Raw genomic sequence first — 21,807 nt, 5'->3', positions numbered from 1 at the left:
GGGTGATTAGCCAAAGTCTTTTCCCAGGGTAGCTGCGTCCAAAAAAAAAGACGGCATAGGTTTAAGGTGAGAGGGGAAAGATTTAAAAGGGACGCAAGGGCAACTTTTTCACACAGTGTGGTGCATGTATGGAACAAGCGGCCAAAAGAAGTGGTGGGTGGATAAATTACAACATCTAAAAGGCATTCGGGTGATTATATGAATGGGAAATGTTTATGAAATATGATTCAAATGCTGGCAAATGGGACTAGGTTAGATTGAGATATCTGGTCAGTGTGGACCGAAGTTGGACCAAAAGATCTGTTTCCATGTTGTATGACTATGAGTATGCAAGATAATTATGATGTACATTCTCATACCCCAAACTTAAAATGAGGGAAATATGAACGACAGGCAAAGTGTGCTTCAACACCCCAAAGATCACTTCAAAAACCGTTGATGATCTGGCCTTGAAACTCCATCAAAAGCCACTCCATCATGGATTTTCTCAAAGACTGCTCACCTTCCTTTCCTGCACCTACACTCCCCTGAATTTTGGAAATTACATTCCAGTACATAATCACAGGCACAACCTTTACTTTTCTCAAACAGCAAATTTCACTTAGCTAATATTGCCCCTAAGCTTTAATCTGGTTCAGCTGCACAATATACAATAGTGCCTCGACGTACGAACGATGCCATTCACGAACAAATCGGTTTACGAACAGGATTGTATGTAAAATTTTGCTTCAACCTACATACGAAATTCAAGGTACGAACGCAAAAAGCCCATGTGCGACTACGTGGTTTAATTGTTCTGCTTTGCTACGCACTTGTTGAACGCAAACGTTCTCGGGCCCCGTGTGATCTCATTCAGTTAGTCTTTGACGCGTGTGCTGTGAACAGCATTCGTTGTTACGTCCAAGCAGTCTTATGCTGTCCAAACAATGGGAAAAATTGATTTAGTTCGCGAACTTTTCGGTTCGCGAACCGGGTCACGGAACGGATTAAGTTCGTAAGTCGAGGAGCTACTGTACAACCAGATTTTCTTGATCCTCACTAACAGCTGCACTCAGCTACTAGTAGCACACAGCTTCTTCTTGAGCCCCCACTGCTCCCAGTTATTTCCATGGTGTTGACTCCAATATTTAGCTGCCTAGTAACTTTTAGAACTTTCTCCTGAGGTAGAACAAAGCGCAGTCATCTAATTGGTCTCCACTTCCCACTGTTGCACAAAGTCCACAGCATATGCCATCTCCCTGGCCCTACACTCATCCTTTGAACATCTGAATATCAAGGTCACATATGTAAGACTCCTATTTATTGACTTTAGCTTCTCCTTCAACACCATAATTCCAGTCAAACTCATTTTCAGACTCCAAGACCTAGGACCACGTTCTATCCTCTGCAACTGGATCCTTGACTTCCTGACCCACAGACCACAATCAGTAAGGATTGGTGACAACACCTATTTCACAATAATCCTCAACATCTGTGACCTGCAATGCTGTGTACACAGCCCCTTACCATACTCTTTAACCACTCATAACTATGTGGCCAAATTCAACTCTTGCTCCATTGACAAAATTGCTGATGACACTACCAAGAGGGAAATCAGGAGGGCAAAAAGGGGATACAAAATAGCTTTGGCAAATAGGATTAAGGAGAATTCAAAGAAACTTTATAAATACATTTAAGGACAAAATGGTAACCAGAGAGAGAATTGGGCCCCTCAAAGATCAGCAAGGCAGCCTTGGTGTGGAACCACAGGAGATGGGGGACATATTAAACAAGTATATTTCATCAGTGTTCACTGTGGAGAAGGACATGGAAGATATAGGATGTGAGAATATGGATGGCGACATCTTAAAAAATGCTGTATTACAGAAGCGGAGGTGCTGAATGTCTTAAAACACAAAGGTAAATAAACACTCAGGACTTGATCAGGTGTGGGAAGCTCGGGAAGTGATTGCTGGGCCTATTGCTGAGTTATATGGGTCATTGATAGTCACAGGTGAAGTGCTGGAAGACTGGAAGTTGGCTAACATGATGCCACTATTTAAAAGTGGTAAGGAAAAGCTAGGGAATTATAGAGCCTGACATTGGTGGTGGGCGAGTTGTTGTGAGGAAACATTGAGGGACAGATCTACACTGAGGGAAAGGCAAGGACTGATTTGGGATAGTCAACATGACTTTGTGCATGGAAAATCATGTCTCATGAAGAGGATTGAGTTTTTTTTGAAGCAGTAACGAAGAGGATTGATGAGGGCAGAGCAATGGACATGATCTTTCTGGACTTCAGTAAGGCGTTCAACAAGATTCCTCATGGTAGATTGGTTAGCAAGGTTAGATCACATGGAATACAGGGAGGACTAGCCATTTGGATACAGACTAGCTCAATGATAGAAGACAGAGGGTGGTGGTGGAGGGTTGCTTTTCAGACTTTTGTTTTTCAGTTGCAGCAGCAACTCGAAGGGCGGGAGCTCAGACCAGGGGTCTGCCGGGAACGGTGAGTCAATGATTTGAGCTTTTTAAATTTGAAGTCAGAGAGCAGAGGTATCTGGGAAAGGAGGGACTTCTTATTTTTATTTCCGTCCAGCTATATAAGTCAGTGTTTCCTCAACCCGAGGACCCGAGACCATACCGTTGTAGGGCCTCCCACCCAACCACCTTCTCTAACCTTAAAGACGAGGGACACATCAGCTAAGCATCTATTCTTTTTTACTTTGAGGTAAGGGGACTAGCAGGGATGGCAGTGCAGGGAGAGCAATGTTCTTCCTGCATGATGTTTGAGCTGAGGGATGCCATTAGTGTCCCATCCAAGTACATCTGCAGGAGGTGCACCCAACTCTCGCTCCTCCAAGACCGTTTAGGGAACAGGAGCGGGAGCTGGATGAACTTCGGATCATTCAGGAGGCAGAGGCTGTTATAGATAAGAATTACAGAGAAGTAGTTACACCTCGGCACAAAGAAAGCTGGGTGACTGTTCGAAGGGGGAGAAACAGTCATTCCCCTGAAAAACATGTATACCGTTTTGGATACTGTTGAGGGGGACAACTTACCAAGGGTATGCAGTGGGGCCCAGGCCTCTGGCACAGAGCCTGTCCCCGTTGCACAGAAGGGAAGGAGGGAAAGAGTGTTATCATTGGGGACTCGATAGTTTGAGGCTCAGTTAGAAGGTTTGTTGGGAATAAACGAGACTCGCGGTTACTAGTGGTGTGCCACAAGGATCTGTTTTGGGACCACTGCTGTTTGTCATTTTCATAAATGATTTAGTCACAGGCATAGGTGGATGGATTAGTAAATTTGCAGACAACACTAAAGTCGGAGAGTACTGGGTCAATGGAAAGATTCTTGGTAATTTGGATGTGCAGAAGGATGTGCATAGGGAGTTCATGTGCATAGATCCCTGAAAGTTGCCACCCAGGTTGATAATGCTGTTAAGAAGGCATATGGTGTGTTAGGTTTCTTTCGTAGAGGGATTGAATTCTGGAGCCGCGATATCATGCTGCAACTATATAAAACACTAGAGTGGCCACACTTGGAATATTATGTACAGTTTTGGTCGCCATATTTCGGGAAGGATGTGAAAGCATTGAAAAAGATGCAGAGGAGATTTACCAGGATGTTGCCTGGTCTGGAGGGAAGGTCTTATGAGGAAGGGCTGAGAGACTTGGGTCTGTTCTCATTGGAAAGAAGGCTAAGAGGGGATTTGATAGAGACATACAAGATGATCAGAGGATTAGATAGGGTAGATAGTGAAAGTCTTTTTCCGAGGATGATGATGTCAGCTTGTACGAGGGGCATAACTACAAAATTGAGGAGTGATAGATTTAAGACAGATGTCAGAGGCAGGTTCTTTACGTAGGGAGTGGTAAGGGCGTGGAATGCCCTTCCTGCTATTGTAGTCAACTCAGTCACATTAGGGAGGTTTAAACAATCCTTAGATAAGCACATGGATGATGATGGGATAGTGTAGGGGGATGAGCTGAGAATAGTTTACAGGGCCAAAGGGCCTGTTCTGCACTGTATTGTTCTATGTTAAGTCTGTGACCAGTGGTGTGCCTCAAAGATCAGTGCTGGGTCTACTGCTTATTGTTATTTATCTAAATCTTTTGGATATGAACACAGGAAGTATAGTTAGTAAGTTTACAGATGACATCAAAATTGGTAGTGAACATCGAAATACGTTATCTCAGAGTACAATGGAATCTTGATCAGATGGCCAATGGACCAAAGAGTGGCAGATAGAATTTAGTTTAGAAACATGTGAGATGTTGCATTTCGGAAAGGCAAATCAGGTCAGGATTTATACACTTAATGGTAAGGTCCTGGGAGCATTGCTGAACAGAGACCTTGGGAGTGCAGGCTCATAGTTCCTTGAAAATGGAGTCACAGGTAGATAGGATGGTGAAGGTATGCTTTCCTTTATTGGTCACAGCATTGAGTATAGGAGTTGGGAGGTCATGTTGCAGCTGTATAGGAATACTGTGTGCAATTCTGGTCTCCCAAGGTTGTTGTCAAACTTGAAAGAGTTCAGAAAAGATTTACAAGGACATTGCCAGGGTTGGAGGATTTGTGCCATGGGGAGAGGCTGAATAGGCTGGGGCTGTTTTCCCAAGAGTATCAGAGGTTGAGGGGTGAACTTTATTAGAGGTTTATAAAATCAGGAGGGGCATGGATATAGGCAAGGTGAGGAAATTCAGAACTAGATGTCATAGGTTTAGGGTGAGAGGGGCAAGATTTAAAAGGGACCTAAGGGACAAGCTTTTCATGCAGAGGGTGGTGAGTGTATGGAATGGGCTGTCAGAGGATGTGGTGAAGACTGGTACAATTACATTTAAAAGGCATCTGGAAACGTACATGAATAGGAAGGGTTTACAGTGATATAGGCAAAGTGCTGACAAATGCGACTAGATTAATTTAGGATATCTGTTCAGCATGGATAAGTTGGATTGAAGGGTTTGTTTCGAAATGTATATCTCTATGACTCTTTGTGTCATAACTCTTAAGGTGATTAGAAAATATATCTTAAAAGATGTCCTGAAAACTGCCAACATAAGTGAAACTAGCCATGCTCGCCACCCAATTAATCACCATGATAGGTTTTTTAGATTACATTACAGTGTGGAAACAGGCCCTTCGGCCCAACAAGTCCACACCGACCCGCCGAAGCGAAACCCACCCATACCCCTACATTTACCCCTTACCTAACACTACAGGCAATTTTTAGTATGGCCAATTCACCTGACCTGCACATCTTTGGATGGTGGGAGGAAACCGGAGCACCCGGAGGAAACCCACGCAGACACGGGGAGAATGTGCAAACTCCACACACTCAGTCGCCTGAGGCGGGAATTGAACCCGGGTCTCTGGCGCTGTGAGGCAGCAGTGCTAACCACTGTGCCACCGTGCCGCCCTTAATTCCGTTAATTATGTCCATTTATGGGCCTTTAATGGAGCGGTCAGTGAATTGGTTTCTTTAAAGCAACAACTTATTTAGTTATTGAATTCTGTTGCGCAGCAGGCACTATAGATTGTCTGATTGGTAATCTTGAAAACAGGACCTGAACCACTGGTGAAAAAATGTTTTCCTAACAAACTAATTGTCAACTTTAATCAGTAAAACTGGACTAGGCTTTTTTCTAATTGCTCAAGGAATGTGCAAAGTTAAAAATCACACAACACCAGGTTATAGTTCAATAGATTTATTTGGAAGTACTAGCTGGTGTTGTGAGATTTTTAACTCTGTCCATCGCAATCCAACACCAGCACCTCCTCATCAGTGTGGACATTATTTCTGAGGCCAGCACTTAATACTTATGCCCAATTGTCACAAAGAAGCTGGCAGTGAGCTGCCTTTTTAAACTGCTGCAGGGTGTTATGGACCAGGCCAGACTCCCTCAAAATATTTTAAGAAGGTAGCCCAGATGCCCACCTTTTCGTATTTTAAAGGCAGGTATGACATTGATATTCCAGAAGTGATGCAGCGAGTCAAATCACTCGGCTTTAACAAAAAAACAGAATTTAGAATAACTTAACTATTTGAAAACCCAACCATCTTGATACAGCAACTTAGCTTAAGAGCTGTTCCAATTTCCATAACATCCCATAAACACATTTCTTGGCAAATAGCAAATTCAAACTCTGGTTCTAACAGGAAGGAAAGATTTTAGATAAAGCCAGTCAGAAATCATCTGCTGAAGCTTGGAATCTTTCTCTAGACGGCAGCAGATTCTGACTGTTACAGCTAAACTAAACTAGAAAAAACCTGAACTGGGAGAACTGAGCACACCCCTGCCATTGTTAAGGTAGACATATCTGCACCTCTGCCTTTATGACCCCTCTTGAAAAAATATGACAAAATAACCTTCTTAAAGTAATAGCACCATCACAAAGTACACCTGTTGTGGTGTCAGGAAGGGACTTTAGGATTTTGACTCAGTGACAGAAAAGGAACAATGATATAGTTCCAAGTCAGGAAGGATTGCAGATGGTGGGTTCACATGCATCTGCTGTGCCTGTCCTTCTAGGAAACAGTGTGTGTAGATTATGAAAGTGTCAAAGATGCTGAAGGCGCCTTGATGAGTTGTTGCAGTGCACCTTGTAGATGGTACACAATATTGTTGACATTGTGCATTAGAGGTGGAGGAATTGAAATTTGAAGGGGTTGGATGGGGTGCCAATCAAACAGGCGATTGTTCTGAATGCTTTCAAGCATCTGGAGCACTGGAGGAGTTGCACCCATCCAGTTAAATGCAAAGTATTCTTTTACATCATGATTGTTACCTGTATAGTTAGCAAGCAATGGCCAGTAAGAATTCCAAGTGTTTGGCCTTTTCTTGAATTTATCCGGTTGGTCTAATTAAATTTGTGGTTAATGGTGACCCCAAGGGGGAATTCAGTAACAGTAATGTTATTGGATGTCAAAAGATAATCATTAGATTCCTTCCTGGCAGAAACATTGCCTGGCAGTTACTTGCTACTTATCAGTCCAAGCCTAGATCCAGTCCAGGCCTTTTGCCTAGGAATACAGTCAGCTTCAGTGTATGTGCAGTCACGATGATGGAGGCATGTAATTGATGAAACAGCTGAAGATACCAGTTTTGGACACTACTCTGAGGAACATGCTGGGATGAAGGATAATAATCTTCAAAAATTACTATCTTCCTTTGCATTCGAAATGACTTTAATCAGCATATAAATACCACCCGTCCTTGATTCCCATTCACACCAGTTTTGCTGGGCCTTCTTGATGCCCTATTTGATTAAATGCTGTCTCAACAATCAAGGCAGATGCTCTAACTTCATTGCTGAGTTCATTCTTTAGTTTGTGCTTGAACCAAAGTTGTAATGAGGTCAGGAGCTGAGTGACCCTGACAATGTTTGTGGAGATTCTTGTTGTTTGTTTAATTGCCTACCTTGAATCAGGGTTGGACATGTATTTGTATTACTGCAGAGCGTAGATCTGATCTGCTGGCTGTGCGATTGCTTTGCCCTGTCCATTGCATGTTGTTTGGTATAAAAATAGTCCTGTGTTGGACCTTCACCAGGGGCCCCCAGCGCATTTTTAAGTATGTCCTCCACACCTTTCCACTGAACCATGGTTGATCTCCCAGCTTGATAGTAATTTGCAGAAGTGGTGGATGCGCATGGTATAAGCTTACAGTTTGTGACCTGATTGGTCTAGAGTGCCTTAATGATGCAGAGGTTTGAGTTGCCAATTATGTTCAAAGTGTATTTCTTAGCAGGGTGGTAGCATTACAATGGTGGGTATCCTCAACGTGAATCTTAGAATCCCAACGGGGTGTAAACAGGCCAGTTAGCCCAACAAGTCCACATCGACCCTCCGAAGAGTATCCCAAACAGACTCATTCCCCTACCCTACTACTCTACGTTCAGGAGAAAATGAGGACTGCAGATGCTGGAGATCAGAATCAAAGAGTATGGAGCTGGAAAAGCACAGCCAGTCAGGCAGCATCCGAGGAGGAGAGTCGATGTTTTGGGTGTAAGCCCTTCTTCAGAAGGATGATTTCCTGATGAAGGGCCTATCCCGAAATGCTGACTCGCCTGCTCCTTGGATGCTGCCTGACTGGCTGTATGGTTCCAGCACCACACTCCTTGACTACTCTACATTTAGCCCAGACTAATACACCTAACCCACACATCCCTGAACACTATGGGTAATTTAGCTTGGCCAATTCACCTAACCTTGTCACAAAGCTGGTTCTTTTTCTCAAAGTTACTATGTCCTTGATTTTTTTCAGAGGGGTCGTAGCACGGTGGTTCAGTGATTAGCACTGCTGCCTCACAGCACCAGGGTCCCAGGTCCGATTACAGTCTCAGGTGACTGTCTGTGTGGAGTTTGCACATTCTCCGTGTCTGCGTGGGCTTCCTCCGGGTGCTCCGGTTTCCTCCCACAGTCCAAAGATGTGCAGGTCAGGTGAATTGGCCATGCTAAACTGCCCATAGTGTTAGGTGCATTAGTCAGATGGAAATGGGTCTGGGTGGGTTACTCTTCAGAGGGTCGGTGTGGACTTGATGGGCTGAAGGGCCTGCTTCCACACTGTAGGTAATCTAATCAAAACAGACCAGGCTCTGAAATGGCTGATTTGGTGTAGAGATGAATGGCTTATTGGGGCCCTTTTTGTTTATTCCTAAACAGATGATACCTCAGGCCAAGTTTTAGAAATAACTTGTATAATGAAAAGGGAGTGGCCAGTCCTGGTAGCTGAGGTTTTTTGGTTCAGTTGCAGCAGAGGATATGTGAAACAGGCTGCTGACGTCTCTCTCTCTCTCTCTCCTTGCAAACTGTAAGCATTTGTTTGATTTTACCTTCTGTACTAAGGGATGTGCATAATGGGATTGTTGCACATATTTTCAGAACAGCATCATTAAGTCAGGTTTGGATAGGATTAGTTATGCGGTATTCTGTTTTCTGTTCTTTGTGTTTCATTCCATAATCTTGTATATTGTTTGTTTAAAATTTGGTAGTCAACCCAGCTAATTTACACCGGGAATATCCACTATACACCTCACTAAACAAATAGCAAAGTTACTGTCTGGGGCTACCTGCTTAAAAGTGTTCTGAGGAGTCTGGCCTAGTCCGTAACAACCTGCATATCTTTGGATTGTGGGAGGAAACCCGACCACCCGAAGGAAACCCACATAGACACAAGAAAATGTGTAAAGTCCACACAGGCTGTTGCCCGAGGCTAGAATCGAACCATGTTTCCTGGCGCAGTGCTGACCACTGAGCCACCATGCCGCCCATAAAGGACTTTATCTCCACAAGGACTGTGGGGTGATCACTCTTACTAATAGTCATGGAAAGATGCACCTGTGACAAGTAGATAAGAGATCGAATTCGAATTTCACCACCCCTCAGGGTGGGATGCACACCTTTGTCCAGTATTATTACCACTACATGACTGCCTTCTATTTAGCAGCCTTGATGCAGTGGTGCTAATGTTGGATTGGAGTTGACAAAGTCAGAAGTCATACGACACCAGGTTTAGTCCAACAGGATTATTTGAAATCACGAACTTTGAGAGTGCTGCTCCTTCATCAGGTGAAGTGGAGCACAGTCACTGAATCTATAGCCATAATGTGGAGGAGCTGGTGTTGAACTGGAGTGGACAAAAGTTAAAAACTTGATGAAAGAGCAGCGCTCCGAAAGCTAGTGCTTCCAAATAAAACTGTTGTACTATAACCTGGTATTGTGTGATTTTTTAACAGAAATTATAGGCAAAGAGATAATGGCAAGATAATTTCAGGTAACTGATTGTCAAAAGATATGTAAATTTATTGTGAGGGGGTTTCGACAGGCTGAATAACAAGTCACAAGACTTGTAGCTGCCTGATGAGGGAGCAGCACTCCGAGAGCTTGTACTTTCAAATAAACCTGTTGCACCAACCTGGTGATGTGATTTTTAACTTTGGCCATCCCAGTCCAACACTGGCACTTTCATATTATAAATTCTGTACCTGCTTTCCTCGATTTCACCTGACAAAAAGCAGCGTTCAGAAAGCTTGTGATTTCAAACAAACCCATTGGACTCTAATCTGGTGTTGTAGACAATAGACAATTGGTGCAGGAATAGGCCATTCTGCCCTTCGAGCCTGCACCACCATTCAATATGATCATGGCTGATCATCCTTAATCAGTATCCTGTTCCTGCCTTATCTCCATAACCCTTGATTCCACTATCCTTGAGAGCTCTATCCAACTCTTTCTTAAATGAATCCAGAGACTGGGCCTCCACTGCCCTCTGGGGCAGAGCATTCCACACAGCCACCACTCTCTGGGTGAAGAAGTTTCTCCCCATCTCTGTCCTAAATGGTCTACCCCGTATTTTTAAGCTGTGTCCTCTGGTTCAGCACTCACCCATCAGCTCAAATTTGGAGACCAGAACTGCACACAATACTCCAGGTGTGGTCTCACCAGGGCTCTGTACAGCTGCAGAAGAACCTCTTTGCTTGTATACTCAATCCCTCTTGTTATGAAGGCCAGCATGCTATTAGCCTTCTTCACTACCTGCTGTACCTGCATGCTTACCTTCATTGACTGCTGTACAAGAACACCCAGATCTCTTTGTACCGCCCCTTTACCTAAATTAATTCCATTTACGTAGTAATATGCCTTTCTGTTCTTGCCACCAAAGTGGATAACCATACATTTATCCACATTAAACTGCATCTACCATGCATCTGACCACTCACCTAACCTGTCCAGGTCACCCTGTAATCCCCTAACATCGTCCTCACATTTCACCCTGCCATCCAGCTTAGTATCATCAGCAAATTTGCTAATATTATTACTAATACCATCTTCTATATCATTAATATATATTGTAAAAAGCTGCGGTCCCAGCACTGATCCCTGTGGTACTCCACTGGTCATTGCCTGCCATTCCGAAATGGAGCCGTTTATCACTACTCTTTGTTTCCTGTCAGCCAACCAACTTTCAATCCAAGTTAGTACTTTGCCCCCAATACCATGCAACCTAAATTTGCTCACTAATCTCCTATGTGGGACTTTATCAAAAACTTTCTGAAAGTCCAGGTACACTACATCTACTGGATCTCCCTCGTCAATCTTCAGAGTTACATCCTCAAACTTCTGATCTTGTCATATTTAGTAGAAAGTTTATTAATACTCTCAAATACATCATATTTTACATGAATTATATTTAAGTGAATTGACCCATGAGAAATTTTGTTTGTTGATATGCTATAGGTTGAGCTTGAGCAAACAAAAGCACTTGGAATACCAAATACATCCAAAGCCTAAACATTACACCATTGTGTTACAGCTGTAGTAATTGTATATTATCATATATTGACAGGATAACGTTCATTGGAGAGGGCAGGCTGGATTATGGATGTAATCCTTGATATAGAATAAGAGACGCTTAAAGATGTAACATTGTTGGCCCCCATCAAACAAAATTAAATGAAGTCAATTATACATACCACATGTCAATCTGTGTTGAATACTCTGAAGAGCCCAGAAGAACATCTGGAGGCCTGTACCACAAAGTTACTACTTCATTTGAGTATGTCTTTGTTGGAACAGACTTGGCTCTTGCCAAACCTGTGAAGACAGAATATACAATTAAAGTTCCAAAGAGTCATATTAAACTTGAAAAATTAATTTAGTTTCTCGCTTCACAGATGCTGCCAGACCTGATGTGCTCCAGTACATTTTGATTTATTAAAAAAAAATTTAATCTGTAATATGATGAATTACACATTTTGAACAATTCTGCGTTCAGGTGCTGAGGTAAAATAAGTTTTTAATCTTGGCTATTTTAAAAATTCTTCTGTTATTTATATCTATACTAAATGAGTTGTACAGCATGAAAACAGACCCTTTGGTCCATCTCGTCCATGCCAACCAGATATCCTAAATTAATCTAGTTCCATTTGGCCCATATCGCTCTAAACCCTTCCTATTCACACACCATCCAGATCCCTTTTAAATGCAGTAATTGTACCTTTCTCAATCACTTCATCTGGCACTTCATCTCATTCTATACACGCACCACCTTCTGCATAAAAAAGTTTCCCCAGATCCCTTTTATATTTTCCCTTCTCATCTTAAACTTATGCCCTCTGGTTTTGGACACCCCCACCTAAGGAAAAAGACCTTTACCCATATCACCCTTGACTTTTGAAACCTCTATAAAGAGCACCCCTCAACCTTTGATGCTCCAGGGAAAACAGTTTCAGCCTATTCAGGTTCTCCCTACAGCTCAAATCTCCAACCCCGACAACATCCTTGTAAATCTTTTCTGCAACCTTTCAAGTTTCACGACTTCTTTCCTATAGCAGGAAGGCCAGAATTGAATGCAGCTTTCCAAAGTGGCGCAACCAATGTCCTGTACACCACAACATGACACCCTAACTCCTATTCTCAATGCACTGACCAATAAAGGCAAGCATACCAAACACATTTTTCACAACCCTCTCTAACTATGACTCAATTTTCAAGGAAATATAAACCAGCACCCCGAAGTCTCTTTGTTCAGCAACACTCCCCAGGACCTTATTGTTAACTATTTAAGTCCTGCTCTTATTTGCCTTACAAAAATGCAACACTTCACACCTATCTAAATTAAACTCCATTTGCCATTGCTTGGCCCCTACAATCAAGGCCCCATTGTAGTCAGAAATAACCTTCTTCACTCTCCACTACAACACCAATTGTGGTGTCATCTGCAAACTTACTAACCATTCCTCCTATATTCATATCCAAATCATGTATATAAATGACAAAAAGCAGTGCAACCAATACTGATTCTTGCAGCACACTGCTGGTTATAGGCCTCCAATCTGAAAAACAATCCTCCAGTATCACCCCCTGACTACTATCTTCAAGCTAATTTTGTATCCAAATAGCCAGCTCTCACTGGATTCCATGTAATCTAATCTTGGTCTACCATGCAGAACCTTGGAATTGTTGAGGAACTGTTGGACTCAGTTTTTCACAAGTCTTCTTTGTGGGACAATGCACTTCTGTACTTTGCCTGTACAGATACAACAGCTGAGGAACTTGTATCTATACTGCACTGTATATTTCTTTAAAGACTCCTATTTGCCTGCTTTATTCACTGAAGCTTTTCTTGCTTTGTTTTGCACGTTATTTCAGCTAGGAACGCAGACTTCAGTAAAAGTATGGCATAACATTTCAAGTTTTATGTTGGCTTTTACAGCTAAAACTTGGTCCTCAGGAACTTAACTTTGGGTATAGACTTTTGTCATTATTTTTTGTTTGCTGTCACTCTTCCCAAACAGCCACATTTCACCAGCTACTATCCATGACAAAAGGCTCTATACCCACAACATGCAGGATGAATGTGATATATAAAATACTATGCAGCAGCTGTGAGAAGCATTACATAGGACAAACGGGCAAGAAACTCACCAGCAGAACACACGAGTATCAGCATGCAACAAAACGACACGACCAGTCCTCCCTCATATGAATTAACACTGACAATGAAGGACACCAATTCAACTGGGACAACATTACGAAACTGGAACAGGCTAAACAAAGACAAGCTTGGGAATTCCTGGAGGCCTGATATTCATCCACCAGTTCCATAAACAAACATGTTGAAATAGACCCCATATACAGACCACTATCATACAAAACGAAGTAGAACCACCCACAACAGACAGAACCGTGTAAATTCAGGGCAGATCACAACGACCGCGCTTCATCCGTAGGCTACACAGCACTGAAGATGTCACCCAGGAGGGAGACTAAATGCAAGAAAATCAACCAGCTCAGTGTATTGACAATTCGTTTTAAACTGAAAATTAACAATGGCAGGATTAGATGTTTGTAGATAATATCGTCACAGAAGACATTCCTTCAGCGTTAGGCAGACTGAAACAGATCATAGATATTTTAATCCTTACTGATTAAAATCACATTCCTCTCTGAAACTTTCTCTTTGTATGCATTGTGTGATTCTATGTCCTCTTGTCAACACATTAGAGCTGTGACTTCCAAAGAAATCATGCTTCAACTCATAGTGACTTCGTAGAAAAGGTCAAAGTGCAACGTTTCTGTAGTAACCATTTAAATATGTATGTTTGATGGCTACATTGACAGCTAACTTGACAGCCTTATTTGCAGCAAATTTGACTCTGGGAGGGAGGCTGCCGATTTTGATTTGAAACTGGACCTGTGACAGGCATAAATTAGAAGAAGCAATCCAATTGAAAAGAGGTACCCAATCAGTGCTGTAGCAACTGGTGACTGACTAACCAGTTTTCAAACAATCTTTGTGAACCAATGCATTATCTACAAATGAACCTCCTTGGCTTCGAGGGCCCAAATCATGGCCCAGGCTCCCATCCCAAGGCCCCACTGGGCGGTGACAGTCACTTCTTGGTCTACCAGCAAAATATATCGGAGTTGGGAGGTCATGTTGCGGCTATACAAGACATTGGTTAGGGCCACTTTTGGAATACTGTGTGCAATTTTGGTCTCCCCTGCTACAGGAAGGATGTCTGAAACTTGAAGGGTTCAAAAAAGATTTACAAGGATGTTGGAGGGTTTAAGCAATAGGGAGAGGCTGGATAGAATGGAACTGTTTTCCCTTTCGCATTGGAGACTGAGGCCTTATAGGAGGTTTATAAAATCATGAGGTGGCACGGAAAGATTTAAAAGGGCAACTTTTTCTCACAGAGGGTAGAATAAGCTGCCAGAGGAAGTGGTGGAGGCTGGTACAATGACAACATTTAAAAGGCAGCTGGATAGGGACATGAACAGGAAGGGTTTAGCAGGATATGGGCCAAGTGCTGGCAAATGAGACTAGATTAGGTTAGGATATCTGGGTTGGCATGGGTGAGTTGGGCCGAAGGGTCTGTTTCCATGCTGTACATCTCTATAACTCTATGAACCTCTTCAGGGATGTTGTTATTAGACATCTTTGAAGCTGGGGGAACTTAAAACTAGAGCTCCTGGCTCTAAGGTAGGAACATTATCAGTCCACTACAAAAGCTCTCCTCCTGGCCAGATTCCCATTCAATTATGATATGGAACAGGTGAAAAACCTATGAAGAACAGGGAGCAATAGTTCATATAGCACCACTTAATTGTTCCTCTGGGGATGTTGCACTTTTTAATGATGTTTATAGAAAAAGCAACATAGTGATGGCTTGGAGTGCTGTCAGCCCCTACGGATTTAATGTCATCTGTACAACATTGAAATGATTTTTTTTTGCACATATTTTTATTTCCCCAAGGAATTTGTTACCTGACCTTAATTGTCTTTGAAAAGGTGGTTGTGAACCACCACCTTGAACTACTACAGTCCATCTGATCGAGATATGTCTTTAGTGCTGTTAGGAAAAATGTTCCAGGACTTTGACCCAACCACATCAAAGAATTGCATTATATTTCCAAGTCAGGATGGTGAAGGCTTGGCAGGAAACTTGTACAGATAGACAATCTTTTATCCGAAATCCCGAAATCTGAAAAGCTCCAAAATCCGAAGGTTCTTTGTGAAGTTTTTTTCTCATTAGTAAGACTGTTTGGCATGCAAACAGTTAACCCAAGTCGACACCGACAAAAAATTCTGAATTCCAAAAACCACCTGGTCCTGAGCATTTCGGGTAAAGGATTGTGCACCTGTGGATGATGGTGTTCCCATGCATCTGCGGTCATTGCATTGCAAGGTGTGGTTGGAAGGTGCTGCACTGCATTGTGTATATGATACACATTGCAGCTACTGCCTATTAGTTTCAGAAGGAGGAGTGAATGTTTAAGGTGGTGGATGGGGTGCCAATCAAGTGGTTGTTTGGTCTTGGATGATGCCTAGCTTGAGTGTTGCTGTAGTTGCACACATCCAAAACAAGTGGAGAATATTCTACAGCACTCCTCACCAAAATTCCCTCTAAGAGGTTGGAGATTGAAAGAGTTTTCTGAAGATTCTTAACAGCTTTATTTTTGTATTCTATGCATCTCTCTAATAAGCCTAGAATCCTACTTACTTTTTTAATCACTGTCTAAATTTGTCCTGCCCTTTTCAACAACGTATCCCAGCTGAATGGCCAATGCTGCTCCTATTTTCCCATGCTCCTTCCCCTGACTAGTATCACTGTTTCTACTTTAGAATTGTGCCCTTTGTTTTACTATTATCTCTCCTCATTCTTTCCACCAAAAAAAAAATTCATGTTGTTGGTATATTTGCCAAGCTGGGAATTTCATTTGCAGACATTTCGTCCCTCTTCTAGGTGACATCTTCAGTGCTGTGGAGCCTCCTGTGAAGCATTGCTGTACTGAGTTGGTTGGAATTTATTTGGTTTTGTTCCTGCTGTTTCTGGTTGGTGGTTCTGATTGTTCGTTGCAGTGGTCGGTATATTGGGTTGAGGTCAATGTGTTTTATTGATGGAGTCCGTGGATAAGTGCCATCTTCTCGGAATTCTCTGGCTGTCTTTTTTGGTTTGTCCGATTATTGTTGCATTGTCCCAGTCAAATTTGTGGTCCTTGTTGTCTGTGTGTATAGATACTGGGGATAGCTGGTCGTGGCATTTGGTGGCAAGTTGATGTTCATGAATGCAGATCGCTAGTTGTCTGCCTGTTTGTCCTATGTAATGTTTCGTGCGGTCTCTGCATGGAATCTCGTATACCACGGTTATTCCTGCATATCATGGGTACACAAACCAGACATATCACTTAGACCCATTGTGGCATTTCCAGGAACTCCATCACGTAAACTGACAAAAGAACTTCAACAAAGACTCAGACGTCTAATAAGTGGATCCAAACACTCCATATAATGATCACAGGAAATTCTAAACAATATCAAGAACATAAACATAGGTAAGGATGAAGCGATGGTCTCATTCGTTGTAAAGACACTGACAAAAGCTAAGCCAAAGAGACAATAACCAACCTCCTGGACAAACAGAACAGACGATTTGACAGGGAACAAATCAATAAGGACTGCACACACAAACTGCTGGACCTGTGCTTGATGACGCACTTCATATTCAACAGCCAGATATATGTACAAATCAATGGGACACCTACGGGCTCACCCATCTTAAGGCTCATAGCAAAGCAGTGATGCAAAGACTAGGACAAACAGCCCTCCTACAAATCCGACCCAAACTTTGGATCAGATATGTGGATGACGCTTTCGTAAAAATTTAAAAAAAAAGATCAATAGCACACACTGGATTATCAACACCATGCTCACAGGGATCAAATTTATGAGAGAGGAGGAAATTAACAACCAACTCCCATTCCTAGATATGATGGTAGAAAGAACACAGAGTGGGTAATGCACAACAAAAGTGTACAGAAAAGCCACATGCAGAGAGCAGAATTATAACAGCAACCACCCAAACACACACAAGAGAAATTGCATGAGGATCCTATTCAAAAAGGCTACAGCACACTGCAGCACTCCCGAACCGTGAAGTGAAGAGGAAGAACCTCGTAAAGAATGGATATCCCTTGCCAAGAATGGATATCCCTTAATATCACCCACAGATGCCTGGCAGACAAACAATGTGATGAGGACATGCCACGGCCCAAAACACTAACTACTCTAACTTATATAAAAAACGTCTCAGAACGGACAGCCAGAGTCCTCCAGATGCCTGGCAGACAAACAATGTGATGAGGACATGCCACGGCCCAAACACTAACTACTCTAACTTATATAAAAAACGTCTCAGAACTGACAGCCAGAGTCCTCCGACTACTCTGATTTGTGACAGCTCATAAAATGACAGCCAACCTCAGATGATTCACCAGACGAAAAGACCCAATACCCATCACGTGCAGAACAAACATGGTGTCCAAGATTCCATGCAGAGACTACATGAGAAACTACATAGGATAAGCAGGCCGAAACCAGCAATCCGCAGTCATGGACATCAACTAGCCACGAAATGTCTCAACCAATTTTCCCTAGTATCTATACACACAGATGACAAGGACCACAAATTCGATTGGGACAACACAAGGAGAAGCCAAACAGAGGACAGCCAGAGAATTCCTCAAAGCATGACACTCATACACATTTTGACCTCAACCCAATATACCGACCACTGCAACGAACACTGGAACCAGCAACTGGAAGCAGCAGGAACAAAACCAAATAAATTCCAATCGACACAGTACTTCAGCACTTCACAGGACGCTCCACAGCATTGAGGATGTCACCTAGAAAAGGGACAAAGCGTCTGCAAACCACATTCCCAAGTTGGTGAATGTACCCACAACAACTGCAACTAGCACCCGAAGTATAAAGCTGTACACAAACCTTGAAGAAATTCAGGTGTCTAGCCATCTCACCAGCCCATATCGTCCTAAACTGCATCACTATCCTCTTCATTGTTCACAATATTTCCAAGTTGTGTGACATCTTGCAAACCTTGAAATTATGCTCATCACACCCAGATCTAGGTAAATAAGATACTTCACAAAAAACAGTGGTACTGATGTCAATCCTTCAGGTATATTCTTCCAATCATCAAAACAGCCCTTCACCACCTCTCTGTTTCCTGTCAATGTCGCCAGTTTCCCTATTATAATTGACTTGTCAACAGATTAGGTGACATTTCAACAAAAGTCTTTTGAAGATTGATATTCAATATCAAATGCATTAGTCTCATAAACATCATCAAAACCTTAAGCATATTAGTCAAACACAATTTAACTTTAACAAACTTATGCTGGTTTTTCCTAATTAAGACCATAAGAGTGGAAGGAAGGCCATTTGGCCCATCGAGTCCACTCCACCATTTAATCATGGCTGATGGGCATTTCAACTCCACTTACCAGCATTCTCCCCGTAGCCCTTAATTCCTTGTGACATCAAGAATTTATCAATCCCGGCCTTGAAGCCATTTAGCGTCCCGGCCTCCACTGCACTCCGTGGCAATGAATTCCACAGGCCCACCACTCTCTGGCTGAAGAAATGTCTCCGCATTTCTGTTCTGAATTGATCCCCTCTAATTCCAAGGCTGTGCCCACCGGTCCTAGTCTCCTCGCCTAACGGAAACAATTTCCTAGCGTCCACCCTCTCCAAGCCATGTATTATCTTGTAAGTTTCTATTAGATCTCCCCTTAATCTTCTAAACTCCAATGAATACAATCCCAGGATCCTCAGCCGTTCCTCATATGTTAGACCAACATTATCTAAGTCAACCAGTTTTAAATCATTCACATCCTTCCTACAATCTGGCAGCTAGAATTGGGCACAATATTTCAGAGAAGACCAAACCAATGACTTATCAACTGCTCAGCACAGCTTTCTTGCTTTTTTAATTCTATATCCCTATTTATAAAGTCCAGGACCCCACATGCCATACTAAGCACTTTCTCAATCTGCCCTGTCATCTTCCATCATTTATGCAGACACCCAACACACAAGTTCTTCTGTACCTGCACACCCCTTTCAGAGCTTTCTCATTTCATACAGCTTCTCATTGTTTTGGTGAGGTGAACAAACTTCAAAAACAGACACTTTTATGCAATAAATTTCATCTGCCAAGATCTTTTTTATTCCACCATGGGCCCTCACCTTGCTCAGCAGCCTCTCTTGTGGCACCTTATCAAAGGCCTTTTGGAAGTCTGGATAGACCACATCCACTGGGTTTCCCTGGTCTAACCTACTTGTTACCTCTTCAAAAAATTCCAACAGGTTTGTCAGGCATGACCTCCCCTTACTAAATCCATGTTGTCTTGTTCTAATCCGACCCTGCTCTTCCAAGAATTTAGAAACCTCATTCTTAATGATGGATTCTAGAATTTTACCAACAACCGAGGTTAGGCTAATTGGCCTATAATTTTCCATCTTTTGCCTTGATCCTTTCTTGAACAAGGGGGTTACAACAGTGATCTTCCAATCATCCGGGACTTTCCCTGACTCCAGTGACTTTTGAAAGATCTCAACCAACGGCTCCGCTATTTCCTCAGCCACCTCCCTCAGAACTCTAGGATGTAGCCCATCGGGGTCAGGAGATTTATCAATTTTAAGACCTTTTAGCTTTTCTAGCACTTTCTCTTTTGTAATGGCAACCATACTCAACTCAGCCCCCTGACTCCCTTTAATTGTTGAGATATTACTCATGTCTTCCACTGTGAAGACTGACGCAAAGTACTTATTAAGTTCTCCACCTATTTCCTTATCTCCCATCACTAGCCTTCCAGCATCAGTTTGAAGTGGCCCAATGTCTACTTTTGCCTGTCGTTTGTTTCTTATGTATTGAAAGAAACTTTTACTATCATTTCTAATATTACTGGCTAGCCTACCTTCATATTTTAACCTCTCCTTCCTTATTTCTCTCTTTGTTATCCTCTGTTTGTTTTTGTAGCCTTCCGATTCTTCTGATTTCCCAGTGCTCTTGGCCACTTTATATGATCTCTCTTTTTCTTTGATACATTTCCTGACTTCCTTTGTCAGCCATGGCTGTCTAATCCCTCCCCGGATAATCTTTCTCTTCATGGGGATGAACCTCTGTACAGTGTGCTCAATTATACCTACAAACTCCTGCCATTTTTGCTCTACTGTCTTCCCCGCTTGGCTTTGCTTCCAGTCGATTTATCTATACTGTCTATGATTGTTAATTTTGTCCTAGATTATCATCTCCAAAGCAGTTGCACAAAGTTTAAACCAGCAATGTTAAATCATTGTTGAAAAGTGCGACACTGGAAAAGCACAATAGGTCAGGCAGCATCTGAGGAGCAGGAGAGTCGATGTTTCGGGCATTAGCCCTTCATCAGCACACTTTTTGACTCTGACTCTCCAGTATCTGCAGTCCTCACTTTTTTCTAATGTTAAATCATTGCTGAGTTTATCCTTATAGTCTTTTTAAACATATGCAATTTCCCAATTCTCTGGAATCAACCTGTAATTAAGGAAATTGGAAGATTATGGGCAGTCTCTCTACAACTTACACTCATAATTCCCTCAGGCTTAATGCATATAATTTAGTCTTGATGGCGTATCATTCTAAATATAACCAGTCTTTTAAATAACTTCTCTTCATTAATGAAGACATTTATCATAAACCTTTTTTTTAAAATTTTGTTTTAGTTTTGCATTAGTTATTTAGGAAACTTCATCCTTGGATGTCCTTTCATTCCCGAACTACTCACTCTTGAAGATCTCTCATTGCGTATTTACTGTATTAATGCAGCTCATCACAGCTCTTTTGACAGCACCATCTGAACTCGAACTTCCAACGCTGTGAAAAAATGCCACCCTGATGTCGTCCAGTTTCTTCATTGGTGGTTTCCTGCCACCCTTTACAAATCTCCAGCTTTAACCGATGCCATTATAGTTTTTTTTTACATAAAGCTTGTCATATGCTTTCCAAGTAACTTAACTGGTAAAACGTATCTCAAATTGTATTCTAGAGAAAATAGACTGCAACTATGACATATGCCATTTTTGACTGTGTTTTGGCATTCAAATTAATTTGATTAGGTGCCACCTCAGAAACAGCCTGAATGTGTTTTGTTTGATCAGAATCACTCACTTATCCTCAAGGTATAAGAGTAATTTCTAATTGCATGCAGAAATTAAATAAATCAGAAACAAAACTGAAAGTGAGAAGTAAGATGCAAAATGGATTACAGAAATTAATACATACAAGACTTTTCACCAGTGTGTACTATTTAATTATTACTTCATACCAAAATCAGCAAGCTTTAGTTCTCCCTTTTCATTTATCAACAGGTTCTGTGGTTTCAGGTCTCGGTGTAACACTTTTCGCTTATGACAATATGCCAAACCCCGTAAAATCTGGAATAAAAATATCTACAAAACAAAGCAGTAAGATTATTCT

The 21,807-nt window shown here is 42.1% G+C and overlaps 1 protein-coding gene across 8 annotated transcripts in view; it reads right to left on the bottom strand.

Moving 5' to 3' along the window:
* The window catches only part of cdk17 (cyclin-dependent kinase 17), a 227,635-nt gene that overhangs the window by 34,158 nt on the left and 171,670 nt on the right, over positions 1-21,807 (bottom strand). For 7 of the 8 annotated variants that reach the window (XM_043713285.1, XM_043713286.1, XM_043713284.1 and 4 more), the window contains 2 exons: positions 21,656-21,779; positions 11,455-11,575 (listed from right to left, as the gene is read on the bottom strand). In XM_043713285.1, coding sequence (XP_043569220.1) covers positions 11,455-11,575; positions 21,656-21,779 — 245 coding nt within the window. Of the gene's footprint in view, positions 1-11,454; positions 11,576-16,321; positions 16,641-21,655; positions 21,780-21,807 lie in introns of those variants that run through there. The other variant, XM_043713291.1, reaches the window with a different exon arrangement.

Source organism: Chiloscyllium plagiosum, chromosome 23, assembly GCF_004010195.1.
Source record: "Chiloscyllium plagiosum isolate BGI_BamShark_2017 chromosome 23, ASM401019v2, whole genome shotgun sequence".
NCBI lineage: Eukaryota > Metazoa > Chordata > Chondrichthyes > Orectolobiformes > Hemiscylliidae > Chiloscyllium > Chiloscyllium plagiosum.
This window is presented reverse-complemented; position numbering and strand designations above follow the sequence as displayed.